The following is a 13,738-nucleotide window of genomic DNA, read 5'->3' as shown; positions in this document are numbered from 1 at the left end:
TATATATATATATATATATATATATATATATATATATATATATAAAGCATATATATATATGGAGACTGTTTCTACAAAAATTTGTGAAAGAATGGGCCGCTCTCAGTGATTTCCAGCGTGGAACTGTCATAGGATGCGAACTGTGCAACAAATCAAAAAAAAAAACAAGTCCTGAAATTTCCTCTCTCTTAAATATTCCAAAGTCCACTTTATTATAAGACAGAGAGGTCAGCATAGTGCAAAGACTTTCTGCACAGTCACTTGCTACAGAGCTCCAAACTTCATGTCACCTTCCAATGAGCCCACGTACAGTACGCAGAGAGCTTCATGGAGTGGGTTTCCATGGCCGAGCAGCTGCATCTAAGCCATGCATCACAAGTCCAATGCAAATAGTGGGATGCAGTGGTGTAAAGTACGTCACCACTGGACTCTAGAGCAGTGGACACACCTTCTCTGGAGGTTGCCAGGAGAACGCTACATTTTGAACTGCATTGTGCCCAGTGTGAAATTTGGTGGAAGAGGAATTATGGTGTGGGTTGCTTTATATATATATATATATATATATATATATATAAATATACATATATAATACATATTTACACATATATATAAATATACAAATATACACACATATATATACACATACATTATTTCTATATACCGGGTATATAATATACATACACATACTGTATATACACACATACATTATATATATAATTTGTGTATTTGTTTATGTAATATTCAACACACAAATATAGACACATTATAAAGATATAATATATGTGTTTGTATATATTATATACATATACAAATATATACACACACACAGTATATACTTGTGTGTGTAAAATGTGTGTGTGTGTGTGTATATATATGTATATATATGTATTTTTATATATATATATATATATATACATACATGTCCACACATACATTATATACGTGTGTGTATATACATTTTATACACACATATATAATATATACTGTATATATATATATATATATATATATATATATATATATATATATATACATATATGCATTCATACATGTACACACATACATTATATATAACGTGTATATATATGTATATATATGTATATATATATATATATATATATATATATATATATATATATATATATATATATATATATATACATATATGCATTCATACATGTACACACACATTATATATAACGTGTATATATGTATATATTTATATATATATATATATATATATATAAATATATATATATATATATATATATATATATATATATATATAAATATATATATATATATATTTATATATATATATATATATATATATATATATGTATGTATGTATGTATGTACACACATACATTATATATAACGTGTGTGTATATACATTATACACACACACACACACACACACATATATATATATATGTGTGTGTGTGTACACATTTTTAGGGGTTCAGTCAGTGGATGGAATAAATTGAGGATATTTTCCCAGTTTTTTTCTGGAAGAAGATTTATTCTATTTGCAGAAACAGGAAACATCTGTTTTTCCATTCAGAAGTATGAAAAAGTGAGAGTTGAAAAAGAGAAGAAGAATGTCCACACACACAAGTAGTATGCACACTCTATGTATGTATGTATGTACTGTTTATATGTAGAGTATGTAAGTATGCAGACTGTATGTATGTGTATATGTATGTCCACTTTTCATTTCAACAATAAACAAAGATTCTCTGCAAACAATCATCATCAAAGTCTTGTCAGTCGGAGGTTGGCGAGTCCACGTCGTCGTTCTCCAGGTGGTTGGGCGAAGACGATTGTCCTCCTTTCACCCGCTTCCACTTCATCCGCCGGTTCTGGAACCACACCTTCACCTGCCACACACAGGAAGTCAGCTTTCATGCACACCTTCACCTGCCACACACAGGAAGTCAGCTTTCATGCACACGCTAATAGCAAAATAATCCTCCATGGGGCCAAAGAAAGTTGTGACTTGTTACTTTCTATGTTTTGTTTCATTGCAAAAACCTCATTAACATGTAAAGAAATAGTTAATTATTATTATTAGTATGTAATAAAATACACTTGCATTCACTTTTAGCCAGAGGAAAAACACACAACCGTATTTAAAAAAATATATAAATGCAGTTGCACCTTGGTTTACATACTTTTGTCCAATTTAGTTTTCTACAAAAATCTTTGCCAATATTTTGCCACAGTTTTTGTAAAGTGTCTTGGTTTCCTTACGTTAAAAATGACACACAACAAACTGCAGTAAACTGTTGTATTATCCATGTTGTAATAAGGAACCAATCAATCTTTACTCTTATTAGGGGACGGCGTGGCGAAGTCCAGAGAGTGGCCGTGCCAGCAACCTGAGGGTTCCTGGTTCAATCCCCACCTTCTACCATCCTAGTCATGTCCGTTAATGTCCTTGAGCAAGACACTTCACCCTTGCTCCTGATGGCTGCTGGTTAGCGCCTTGCATGGCAGCTCCCTCCATCAGTGTGTGAATGTGTGTGTGAATGTGGAAGTAGTGTCAAAGCGCTTTTGAGTTCCTTAAAAAGGTAGAAAAGCGCTATACAAGTACAACCCGTTTACCATTTACCATTAAATCAAGTACGACTGCAAAATAATCCTCCATGGGGCCAGAGAAAGTTGTGAGTGCAAACATTGTTGTTTCTTTTGTTTTGTTTTTCATTGAAAAATACTCATTAACACGTAAGAAATGGTCAATTGTTATTATGAGCATATAATAAAATAACATTTTAATCACTTTCAGCTGGCGCCAAAGTACACAAAAATATGCCTCTCAAATTTACAAACCACTGCAAAATAATCCTCCATGGGGTCAGAGAAAGTTGTGAGTGCAAACATTGTTGTTTCTTTTTTTTTTTTTTTTCATTGAAAAATACTCATTAACACGTAAGAAATGGTAAATTGTTATTATGAGCATATAATAAAATAACATTTTAATCACTTTCAGCTGGCGCCAAAGTACACAAAAATATGCCTCTCATATTTAAAAAGCACTGCAAAATAATCCTCCACGGGGCCAAAGAAAGTTGCGAGTGCAAACTGTGTGGCTTTGTTGTTATGAACTCTGACTGTTTTTGTATTAAAGTTATTGTTTGAATGTACATTGGATTGAAGGAACTTTGTTATCATAGCAGCACATAAATGTAGTAGTTGAGGTCCCATATATATATATATATATATATATATATATATATATATATATATATATATATATATATATATATATATATATATATATATATATATATATATATATATATAAATCCTTATTTAAACTATAAACGTTTTTTGACCGATTGAAAGCATAAAGTTTAGTGATGAGTATATATATATATATATATATATATATATATATATATATATATATATATATATATATATAGACAGGGAAGTCTGCTTGGGCTGTTGCACCCGCGACCCCACCTCCGATAAGAAGATGGATGTTGAAAACACTTCAACATACAAAACAAAAAAGGAATAAAACAATTTGTATCCATGAAAATGAGGAAGTCAGGCCTAATGTTGACCTTTTTACTGATACTGATAAAGCATGTTTCCAGGGGTCACACACTCCTCCAAGGGGGGCCCCGCCCAGAGACTCTTGAGACGGACGCACTAACGATGCGCATGCGTGTGGCGAGCGATAGTCACTGACAGGAAGTGAGGTTTTCTCCTCCGTGCTGACAGGAAACACTTGCATGGAGACACCAAGAATAGCAGCAGACCTCAGGAAGTTCTCCTAACTCAGGGGGGTCCAAACTTTTGGACTTGGGGGCCGTATTGGGCTAAAGACATTGGGCAGGGGGCCACAATAGTATATACAAACGTACATAAGTATAAACAAATACATACATATATACATATATACATACATACATACATATAGTACATAGGTACATACAGTGGCAGTTTTTTTGCACCATGACTAGGGAAGGTTGTTTGGGTCATATAAGTAAACGCTATACAGTGCACACTTCAATGTACAACATAATAATTTACTCACTGAATTTTAAACCATTTGATGTTTACTATTAACTTGGAAACTTCCCCGCGGGCTAGACTTCATGATGTGTTGCGGACCCGACTGAAGACACGGGCCGGCCTCACTTGGCCCACGGGCCGCGGTTAGGACACACCTATCCTAACTGGAGCCAACATGGCGCACTTAGCCACGGGGATGGAAGTCCTCCTGGCCGCCCGGCAGAGAGTCTGGAGAGTAGATTGAGGAAGCAGACGGCGGCACGTGTGGTCATTACTGACTCCGCCCACAGCGCCCCCGCACCCTCGCCTCACGTCTGGCGGGCCAAGACCAGACCGCAGGAAAACATCTGCTGATTGGCATTTGGCTTTTAGGAAGAACTCTTGGATGATGTCACACATGGCCACAGTCTACTACTTGGTCCACAAGAACCACTCCAGACTCAGTATTTGACATGACAAGAACCAGACTAAGTATTTGACGTGACATGAGAGTCCACTCCTTGGTCCACAAGAACCAGACTAAGTATTTGACGTGACAAGAACCAGACTAAGTATTTGACGTGACATGAGAGTCCACTCCTTGGTCCACAAGAACCAGACTCAGTATTTGACGTGACATGAGAGTCCACTCTTTGGTCCACAAGAACCAGACTCAATATTTGACGTGACATGAGAGTCCACTCCTTGGTCCACAAGAACCAGACTAAGTATTTGACGTGACATGAGAGTCCACTCCTTGGTCCACAAGAACCAGACTAAGTATTTGACTTGACATGAGAGTCCACTCTTTGGTCCACAAGAACCAGACTCAGTATTTGACGTGACATGAGAGTCCACTCTTTGGTCCACAAGAACCAGACTAAGTATTTGACATGACATGAGAGTCCACTCTTTGGTCCACAAGAACCAGACTCAGTATTTGACGTGACATGAGAGTCCACTCCTTGGTCCACAAGAACCAGACTCAGTATTTGACGTGACATGAGAGTCCACTCTTTGGTCCACAAGAACCAGACTCAGTATTTGACGTGACATGAGAGTCCACTCTTTGGTCCACAAGAACCAGACTCAGTATTTGACGTGACAAGAACCAGACTAAGTATTTGACGTGACATGAGAGTCCACTCCTTGGTCCACAAGAACCAGACTAAGAATTTGATTTGACATGAGAGTCCACTTCTTGGTCCACAAGAACCAGACTAAGTATTTGACGTGACATGAGAGTCCACTCCTTAGTCCACAAGAACCAGACTCAGTATTTGACGTGACAAGAACCAGACTAAGTATTTGACGTGACATGAGAGTCCACTCCTTGGTCCACAAGAACCAGACTAAGTATTTGATTTGACATGAGAGTCCACTTCTTGGTCCACAAGAACCAGACTCAGTATTTGACGTGACATGAGAGTCCACTCCTTAGTCCACAAGAACCAGACTCAGTATTTGACGTGACAAGAACCAGACTAAGTATTTGACGTGACATGAGAGTCCACTCCTTGGTCCACAAGAACCAGACTCAGTATTTGACGTGACAAGAACCAGACTAAGTATTTGACGTGACATGAGAGTCCACTCCTTGGTCCACAAGAACCAGACTCAGTATTTGACATGACATGAGAGTCCACTCCTTGGTCCACAAGAACCAGACTAAGTATTTGACTTGACAAGAACCAGACTCAGTATTTGATGTGACATGAGAGTCCACTCCTTGGTCCACAAGAACCAGACTCAGTATTTGACGTGACATGAGAGTCCACTCCTTGGTCCACAAGAACCAGACTCAGTATTTGACGTGACATGAGAGTCCACTCCTTGGTCCACAAGAACCAGACTCAGTATTTGACTTGACATGAGAGTCCACTCCTTGGTCCACAAGAACCAGACTCAGTATTTGACGTGACATGAGAGTCCACTCCTTGGTCCACAAGAACCAGACTCAGTATTTGACTTGACATGAGAGTCCACTCCTTGGTCCACAAGAACCAGACTCAGTATTTGACGTGACATGAGAGTCCACTCCTTGGTCCACAAGAACCAGACTCAGTATTTGACGTGACATGAGAGTCCACTCCTTGGTCCACAAGAACCAGACTCAGTATTTGACTTGACATGAGAGTCCACTCCTTGGTCCACAAGAACCAGACTCAGTATTTGACGTGACATGAGAGTCCACTCCTTGGTCCACAAGAACCAGACTCAGTACCGTATTTTCCGCACTATAAGGCGCACCTAAAAACCACAAATTTTCTCAAAAGCTAACAGTGCGCCTTATAACCCGGTGCGCTTTATTACGATTAATTTTCATAAAGTTTCGATCTCGCAACTTCGGTAAACAGCCGCCATCTTTTTTCCCGGTAGAACAGGAAGCGCTTCTTCTTCTACGCAAGCAACCGCCAAGGAAAGCACCCGCCCCCATAGAACAGGAAGCGCTTTAAGCAACCACCCGCCCCCGGAAGAAGAAGAAAAAACGCGCGGATATCACCGTACGTTTCATTTCCTGTTTACATCTGTAAAGACCACAAAATGGCTCCTACAAAGGACAAGGATCCGGTTCATAAAAAGACGCAATCTCTCCATCCGCACACGGATTACTACCGTATTTCACAGCAACTGATATTCCTGTGAACCGCACTGTGGAACGGGAGCACGTACGGTGAATATTCGCACCACAGGGAATGAGAAGTCATCCTTCACTGTGGTTCTAGCTTGCCATGCTAATGGCCAGAAACTTCCACCCATGGTGATATTCAAAAGGAAGACCTTGCCAAAAGAGACCTTTCCAGCCGGCGTCATCATAAAAGCTAACTCGAAGGGATGGATGGATGAAGAAAAGATGAGCGAGTGGTTAAGGGAAGTTTACGCGAAGAGGCCGGGTGGCTTTTTTCACGCTGCTCCGTCCATGTTGATATACGACTCCATGCGCGCCCACATCACAGATGGTGTCAAAAAACAAGTGAAGCACACAAATACAACACTCGCCGTCATTCCGGGTGGATTAACCAAAGAACTCCAACCGCTGGATATTGGTGTCAACAGGGCATTCAAATCACGAGTGCGAACAGCGTGGGAAAAATGGATGACCGAAGGCGAACACACCTTCACTAAGACGGGCAGACAGCGCCGGACGACATACGCCAACATCTGCCAGTGGATCGTAAATGCCTGGGCAGATATTTCTGTCACAACTGTGGTCCGAGCTTTCCGGAAGGCAGGATTCACAGAACTGCTGCACAACAACAGCGACACTGAATCCGATGACTTCGAAGAGACGGAGCCGGCCATTTTGGAACCCACGCTTGCGCAACTTTTCAATTCGGACACCGAAGACGAAGAATTCGAAGGATTTACCGGTACGAATGAAGAATAACTTCAGAAAGTGAGCGCTATGTTTATTTTGTGTGTTGTGACATTAACGTTCGAGCAACATTACCGGTATGTTGCTATTGCTCTACACCATTTTGAATTTTACTATGTTTGTGATTGCACATTTGTACATTTTGGGACAGAGTTGTTAGAACGCTGGTTTTCAATATATTATTAAAGTTTGACTGAACTATCTGACTGTTTTTTTGACATTCACTTTAGCGCAGCGTTTTTTTGACATTCACTTTAGCGCAGCGTAGGCGCGGCTTATAGTCCGGGGCGGCTTATTGGTGGACAAAATTATGAAATATGTAATTCATAGAAGGTGCGGCTAATAATCCGGTGCGCCTTATAGTGCGGAAAATACGGTATTTGACTTTACATGAGAGTCCACTCCTTGGTCTACAAGAACCAGACTAAGTATTTGACTTGACAAGAACCAGACTCAGTATTTGACTTGACATGAGAGTCCACTCCTTGGTCCACAAGAACCAGACTCAGTATTTGACTTGACAAGAACCAGACTCAGTATTTGACTTGACATGAGAGTCCACTCCTTGGTCCACAAGAACCAGACTAAGTATTTGACTTGACAAGAACCAGACTCAGTATTTGACTTGACATGAGAGTCCACTCCTTGGTCAACAAGAACCAGACTCAGTATTTGACTTGACAAGAACCAGACTCAGTATTTGACTTGACATGAGAGTCCACTCCTTGGTCAACAAGAACCAGACTCAGTATTTGACGTGACATGAGAGTCAGGAGTCTTTGGAAGGAGTGGTTCAGTGTTCTGCGACGTGATTGGACCACAACAATAAAGGCTCAGGTGGAGGCGTACCTGTCGCTCGGTGAGGTCCAGGTTGACGGCGATCTCGTAGCGGCGGAGGCGTGTCAGGTAGTTGTGGTGCGTAAACTCCGCCTCCAGCTCCCTCAGCTGCTCCTTGGTGAAGGCCGTGCGCTCCTTCCTGGCCTTGCAGTTAGACTCCGCCTTCAAGCCCGACTCCGGCGTGTCTGCGGACATCCCCCAGGAACAAATGGCAGCGTTACAAGGCGGGTCCAAAGTGTGGGCCCCGGGGCCCACAGCTAAATGCAGCACGTTGTGACAAAATGCTACCACACGAAAACATGAAGAAGTGGAAGAAAAGAGAAAGAAAATGTTGCTTCTAAGCTGCAGTTTTGTCTTGAAATTGTCCTTGCTTGAAAAGTAATAATCAATCAAATTAAATTGTCCTTGCTTGAAAAGTAATAATCAATCAAATTAAATTGTCCTTGCTTGAAAAGTAATAATCAATCAAATGAAATTGTCATTGCTTGAAAAGTAATAATCAATCAAATCAATGTTGTTATGAATGATGGACTTCAATATTACACTTAGAAATGTTGCTTGTTTTCTGTTTGTTTGTGTGTTTTAATTGATGAAGTAGGACATCAAATAGTTTGTTTGTGTGTTTTAATTGATGAAGTAGGACATAAAAGAAGTAAGAAAAAGGTAAAAGCTTGATGTGAAGACGATGTAGAGACTTCGTAAAGAAAAGAAATGTAAGTTTAGTGAGTGCGACCCTTTTGGATCCCCGACACATTTAGTGGGATTTTTTTTCCAACTGTCATTGCTCAAAAAATAATGAATGAAAAGCTGCTAATTATTAATGAAATAACTAATTAATGATTCATTGTGAACTATTGACCCATTTCCAACTCCAATTCGAAATTATTTTGGAGAAAAATGTTTTGTGGTTTTGCCGTAGAAAAAATTATGTTTTCTTTGACATGAAAGGGCATAAAACATAAACAATATTTATAAACATGGTAAACATGACAAATATGACAAACATGATAAATATGATAAACATAACAAACATGATAAACATAACAAACATGACAAACATGATAAACATGACAAACATGACAAACATGATGAAAATGATAAAAATGATAAACATGACAAACATGATAAACATGATAAAAATGATAAACATGATAAACATGATTAACATGACAAACATGATAAACATGATAAAAATGATAAACATGATAAACATGAAAAACATGATAAAAATGATAAAAATTACAAACATGATAAACATGATAAACATAACATGACAAACATGACAAACATGACAAGCATGACAAATATGACACACATGATAAACATGACAAATATGATAAACAAGATAAATATGATAAACATGATAAACATGATAAATATGATAAACATAACAAACATGATAAACATGACAAACATGATAAATATGATAAACATAACAAACATGATAAACATGACAAACATGACAAACATAATAAAAAAGATAAAAATGATAAACATGACAAAAATTATAAACATGACAAACATGATAAATATGATACAAATGATAAAATGATAAACATGACAAACATGATAAACATGACAAACATGATAAACATGATAAAAATGATAAAAAATATAAACATGACAAAAATGATAAACATGACAAACATGATAAACATGATAAAAATGATAAAAATTGTAAACATGATAAACATGACAAACATGATAAACATGACAAATATGATAAATATGATAAACATGATAAACATGACAAATATGATAAATATGATGAACATGATAAATATGATAAACATGATAAACATGATAAATATGAAAAACATAACAAACATGATAAACATGACAAACATGACAAAAAATGATAAAAATGATAAAAATGATAAACATGACAAAAATGATAAACATGATAACAATGATAAAAATGATAAACATGATAAACATGACAAACATGATAATCATGATAAACATGATAAAAATGATAAAAATGATAAACATGATAACATGATAACATGATAAAAATGATAAAAATGATAAACACGATAAACATGATAAACATGACAAACATGATAAACATGAAAAACATGATAAAAATGATAAAAATTACAAACATGATAAACATAACAAACATGACAAACATGACAAACATGACAAATATGACACACATGATAAACATGACAAATATGATAAACAAGATAAATATGATAAACATGATAAACACGATAAATATGATAAACATAACAAACATGATAAACATGACAAACATGATAAATATGATAAACATAACAAACATGATAAACATGACAAACATGACAAACATTATAAAAATGATAAAAATGATAAACATGACAAAAATTATAAAACATGACAAACATGATAAATATGATAAAAATGATAAAATGATAAACATGACAAACATGATAAACATGACAAACATGATAAACATGATAAACATGATAAAAATGATAAAAATTATAAACATGACAAAAATGATAAACATGACAAACATGATAAACATGATACAAATGATAAAAATTGTAAACATGATAAACATGACAAACATGATAAACATGACAAATATGATAAATATGATAAACATGATAAACATGACAAACATGATAAACATGATAAACATGATAAACATGACAAACGTGATAAACATGATAAACATGACAAACGTGATAAACATGATAAACATGATAAACATGACAAAAATTATAAACATGATAAACATTATAAACATTATAAAAATGTTAAACATGATAAACATGATAAACATGACAAATATGACAAATATGATAAACATGATAAACATGACAAACATGACAAACATGATAAACATGATAAACATGATAAACATGATAAAAATGATAATTAAAAAAAACGAGGCTTGCAATAAATGTTGTCTTGAAAATGAAAAATATCAAAATGGCCCCGAATGTTTTCATTTGTTCAATGTGTGGCCCTCAGTGGAACAACTCTGCAGCTAACAAACAGCGGCCACTAGGGGCAGTAAGGTGTCACTCCCCCAGTGTACTCCTCAGGTGTCACTCCCCCAGTGTACTCCTCAGGTGTCACTCCCCCAGTGTACTCCTCTCTGACTAAACAAGGTGTCACTCCCCCAGTGTACTCCTCAGGTGTCACTCCTCCAGTGTACTCCTCTCTGACTAAACAAGGTGTCACTCTTCCAGTGTACTCCTCTCTGACTAAACAAGGTGTCACTCCCCCAGTGTACTCCTCAGGTGTCACTCCCCCAGTGTACTCCTCTCTGACTAAACAAGGTGTCACTCCTCCAGTGTACTCCTCTCTGACTAAACAAGGTGTCACTCCTCCAGTGTACTCCTCAGGTGTCACTCCTCCAGTGTACTCCTCTCTGACTAAACAAGGTGTCACTCTTCCAGTGTACTCCTCTCTGACTAAACAAGGTGTCACTCCTCCAGTGTACTCCTCTCTGACTAAACAAGGTGTCACTCCCCCAGTGTACTCCTCAGGTGTCACTCCTCCAGTGTACTCCTCTCTGACTAAACAAGGTGTCACTCCTCCAGTGTACTCCTCTCTGACTAAACAAGGTGTCACTCCTCCAGTGTACTCCTCAGGTGTCACTCCCCCAGTGTACTCCTCTCTGACTAAACAAGGTGTCACTCCTCCAGTGTACTCCTCTCTGACTAAACAAGGTGTCACTCCTCCAGTGTACTCCTCTCTGACTAAACAAGGTGTCACTCTTCCAGTGTACTCCTCTCTGACTAAACAAGGTGTCACTCCCCCAGTGTACTCCTCAGGTGTCACTCCTCCAGTGTACTCCTCTCTGACTAAACAAGGTGTCACTCCTCCAGTGTACTCCTCTCTGACTAAACAAGGTGTCACTCCCCCAGTGTACTCCTCAGGTGTCACTCCTCCAGTGTACTCCTCTCTGACTAAACAAGGTGTCACTCTTCCAGTGTACTCCTCTCTGACTAAACAAGGTGTCACTCCCCCAGTGTACTCCTCAGGTGTCACTCCCCCAGTGTACTCCTCTCTGACTAAACAAGGTGTCACTCCTCCAGTGTACTCCTCTCTGACTAAACAAGGTGTCACTCCTCCAGTGTACTCCTCAGGTGTCACTCCTCCAGTGTACTCCTCTCTGACTAAACAAGGTGTCACTCTTCCAGTGTACTCCTCTCTGACTAAACAAGGTGTCACTCCTCCAGTGTACTCCTCTCTGACTAAACAAGGTGTCACTCCCCCAGTGTACTCCTCAGGTGTCACTCCTCCAGTGTACTCCTCTCTGACTAAACAAGGTGTCACTCCTCCAGTGTACTCCTCTCTGACTAAACAAGGTGTCACTCCTCCAGTGTACTCCTCAGGTGTCACTCCCCCAGTGTACTCCTCTCTGACTAAACAAGGTGTCACTCCTCCAGTGTACTCCTCTCTGACTAAACAAGGTGTCACTCCTCCAGTGTACTCCTCTCTGACTAAACAAGGTGTCACTCCTCCAGTGTACTCCTCAGGTGTCACTCCTCCAGTGTACTCCTCTCTGACTAAACAAGGTGTCACTCTTCCAGTGTACTCCTCTCTGACTAAACAAGGTGTCACTCCTCCAGTGTACTCCTCTCTGACTAAACAAGGTGTCACTCCCCCAGTGTACTCCTCAGGTGTCACTCCTCCAGTGTACTCCTCTCTGACTAAACAAGGTGTCACTCCTCCAGTGTACTCCTCTCTGACTAAACAAGGTGTCACTCCTCCAGTGTACTCCTCAGGTGTCACTCCCCCAGTGTACTCCTCTCTGACTAAACAAGGTGTCACTCCTCCAGTGTACTCCTCTCTGACTAAACAAGGTGTCACTCCTCCAGTGTACTCCTCTCTGACTAAACAAGGTGTCACTCTTCCAGTGTACTCCTCTCTGACTAAACAAGGTGTCACTCCCCCAGTGTACTCCTCAGGTGTCACTCCTCCAGTGTACTCCTCTCTGACTAAACAAGGTGTCACTCCTCCAGTGTACTCCTCAGGTGTCACTCCCCCAGTGTACTCCTCTCTGACTAAACAACCTTTTTAGGAGTTGAAAAAGGTTGTAGACACTTTTTAATGCTTGATGAAATATTTGATGTATAAATAGAAATTCCCACTAATTTAATGAAGAGCAATAATACATAACAGAGCTCAGCGAGTGACAAAATGTTTGGTAAAAAAACAATAAATAGAAGGTAAGAGGAGGGAAATAATAGGTAACAGAAGGAATATAGAAGGGAAAATAAGATACAACACAGAAAAGACGGTCAAAAAAGGTCAATAGAAAGTAAAAATAGTAAATAAAAAGTCAACAGGCTGCCAAAAGGAATATAGAAGGTCATATAATTTAAATAGAAGGTAGGAATATGCGGTAGAAAATGGATGGATGGGTATATAAAAGGTAAACAAAAGCTCAACAAAAAGTAAATAGAAGGAATATAGAAGGTAAAGCAATATACATCAAGTTAAAAGACAACCAAAAGAGGTCAACAGAAGGTAAATAAAAGGTAACAGAAGTTTAACAAAGGGTGAAGGCGAATA

The 13,738-nt window shown here is 38.5% G+C and overlaps 1 protein-coding gene across 1 annotated transcript in view; it reads right to left on the bottom strand.

Moving 5' to 3' along the window:
• Positions 1–1,551: 1,551 nt before the first annotated feature.
• meox1 (mesenchyme homeobox 1) overlaps positions 1,552–13,738 on the bottom strand; it is a 23,887-nt gene continuing 11,700 nt past the window's right edge. The window contains exons 2-3 of the mRNA XM_061932010.2: positions 8,231–8,403; positions 1,552–1,880 (exon numbers count right to left, since the gene is read on the bottom strand). Coding sequence (XP_061787994.2) covers positions 1,767–1,880; positions 8,231–8,403 — 287 coding nt within the window. The 3' untranslated portion in view covers positions 1,552–1,766. The remainder of the gene's footprint in view (positions 1,881–8,230; positions 8,404–13,738) is intronic.

Source organism: Nerophis lumbriciformis, linkage group LG39 (assembly GCF_033978685.3).
Source record: "Nerophis lumbriciformis linkage group LG39, RoL_Nlum_v2.1, whole genome shotgun sequence".
Taxonomy (NCBI): Eukaryota; Metazoa; Chordata; class Actinopteri; order Syngnathiformes; family Syngnathidae; genus Nerophis; species Nerophis lumbriciformis.
Note: the sequence above shows the minus strand (reverse complement) of the source record. Positions and strands in the feature narration are given on the sequence as shown.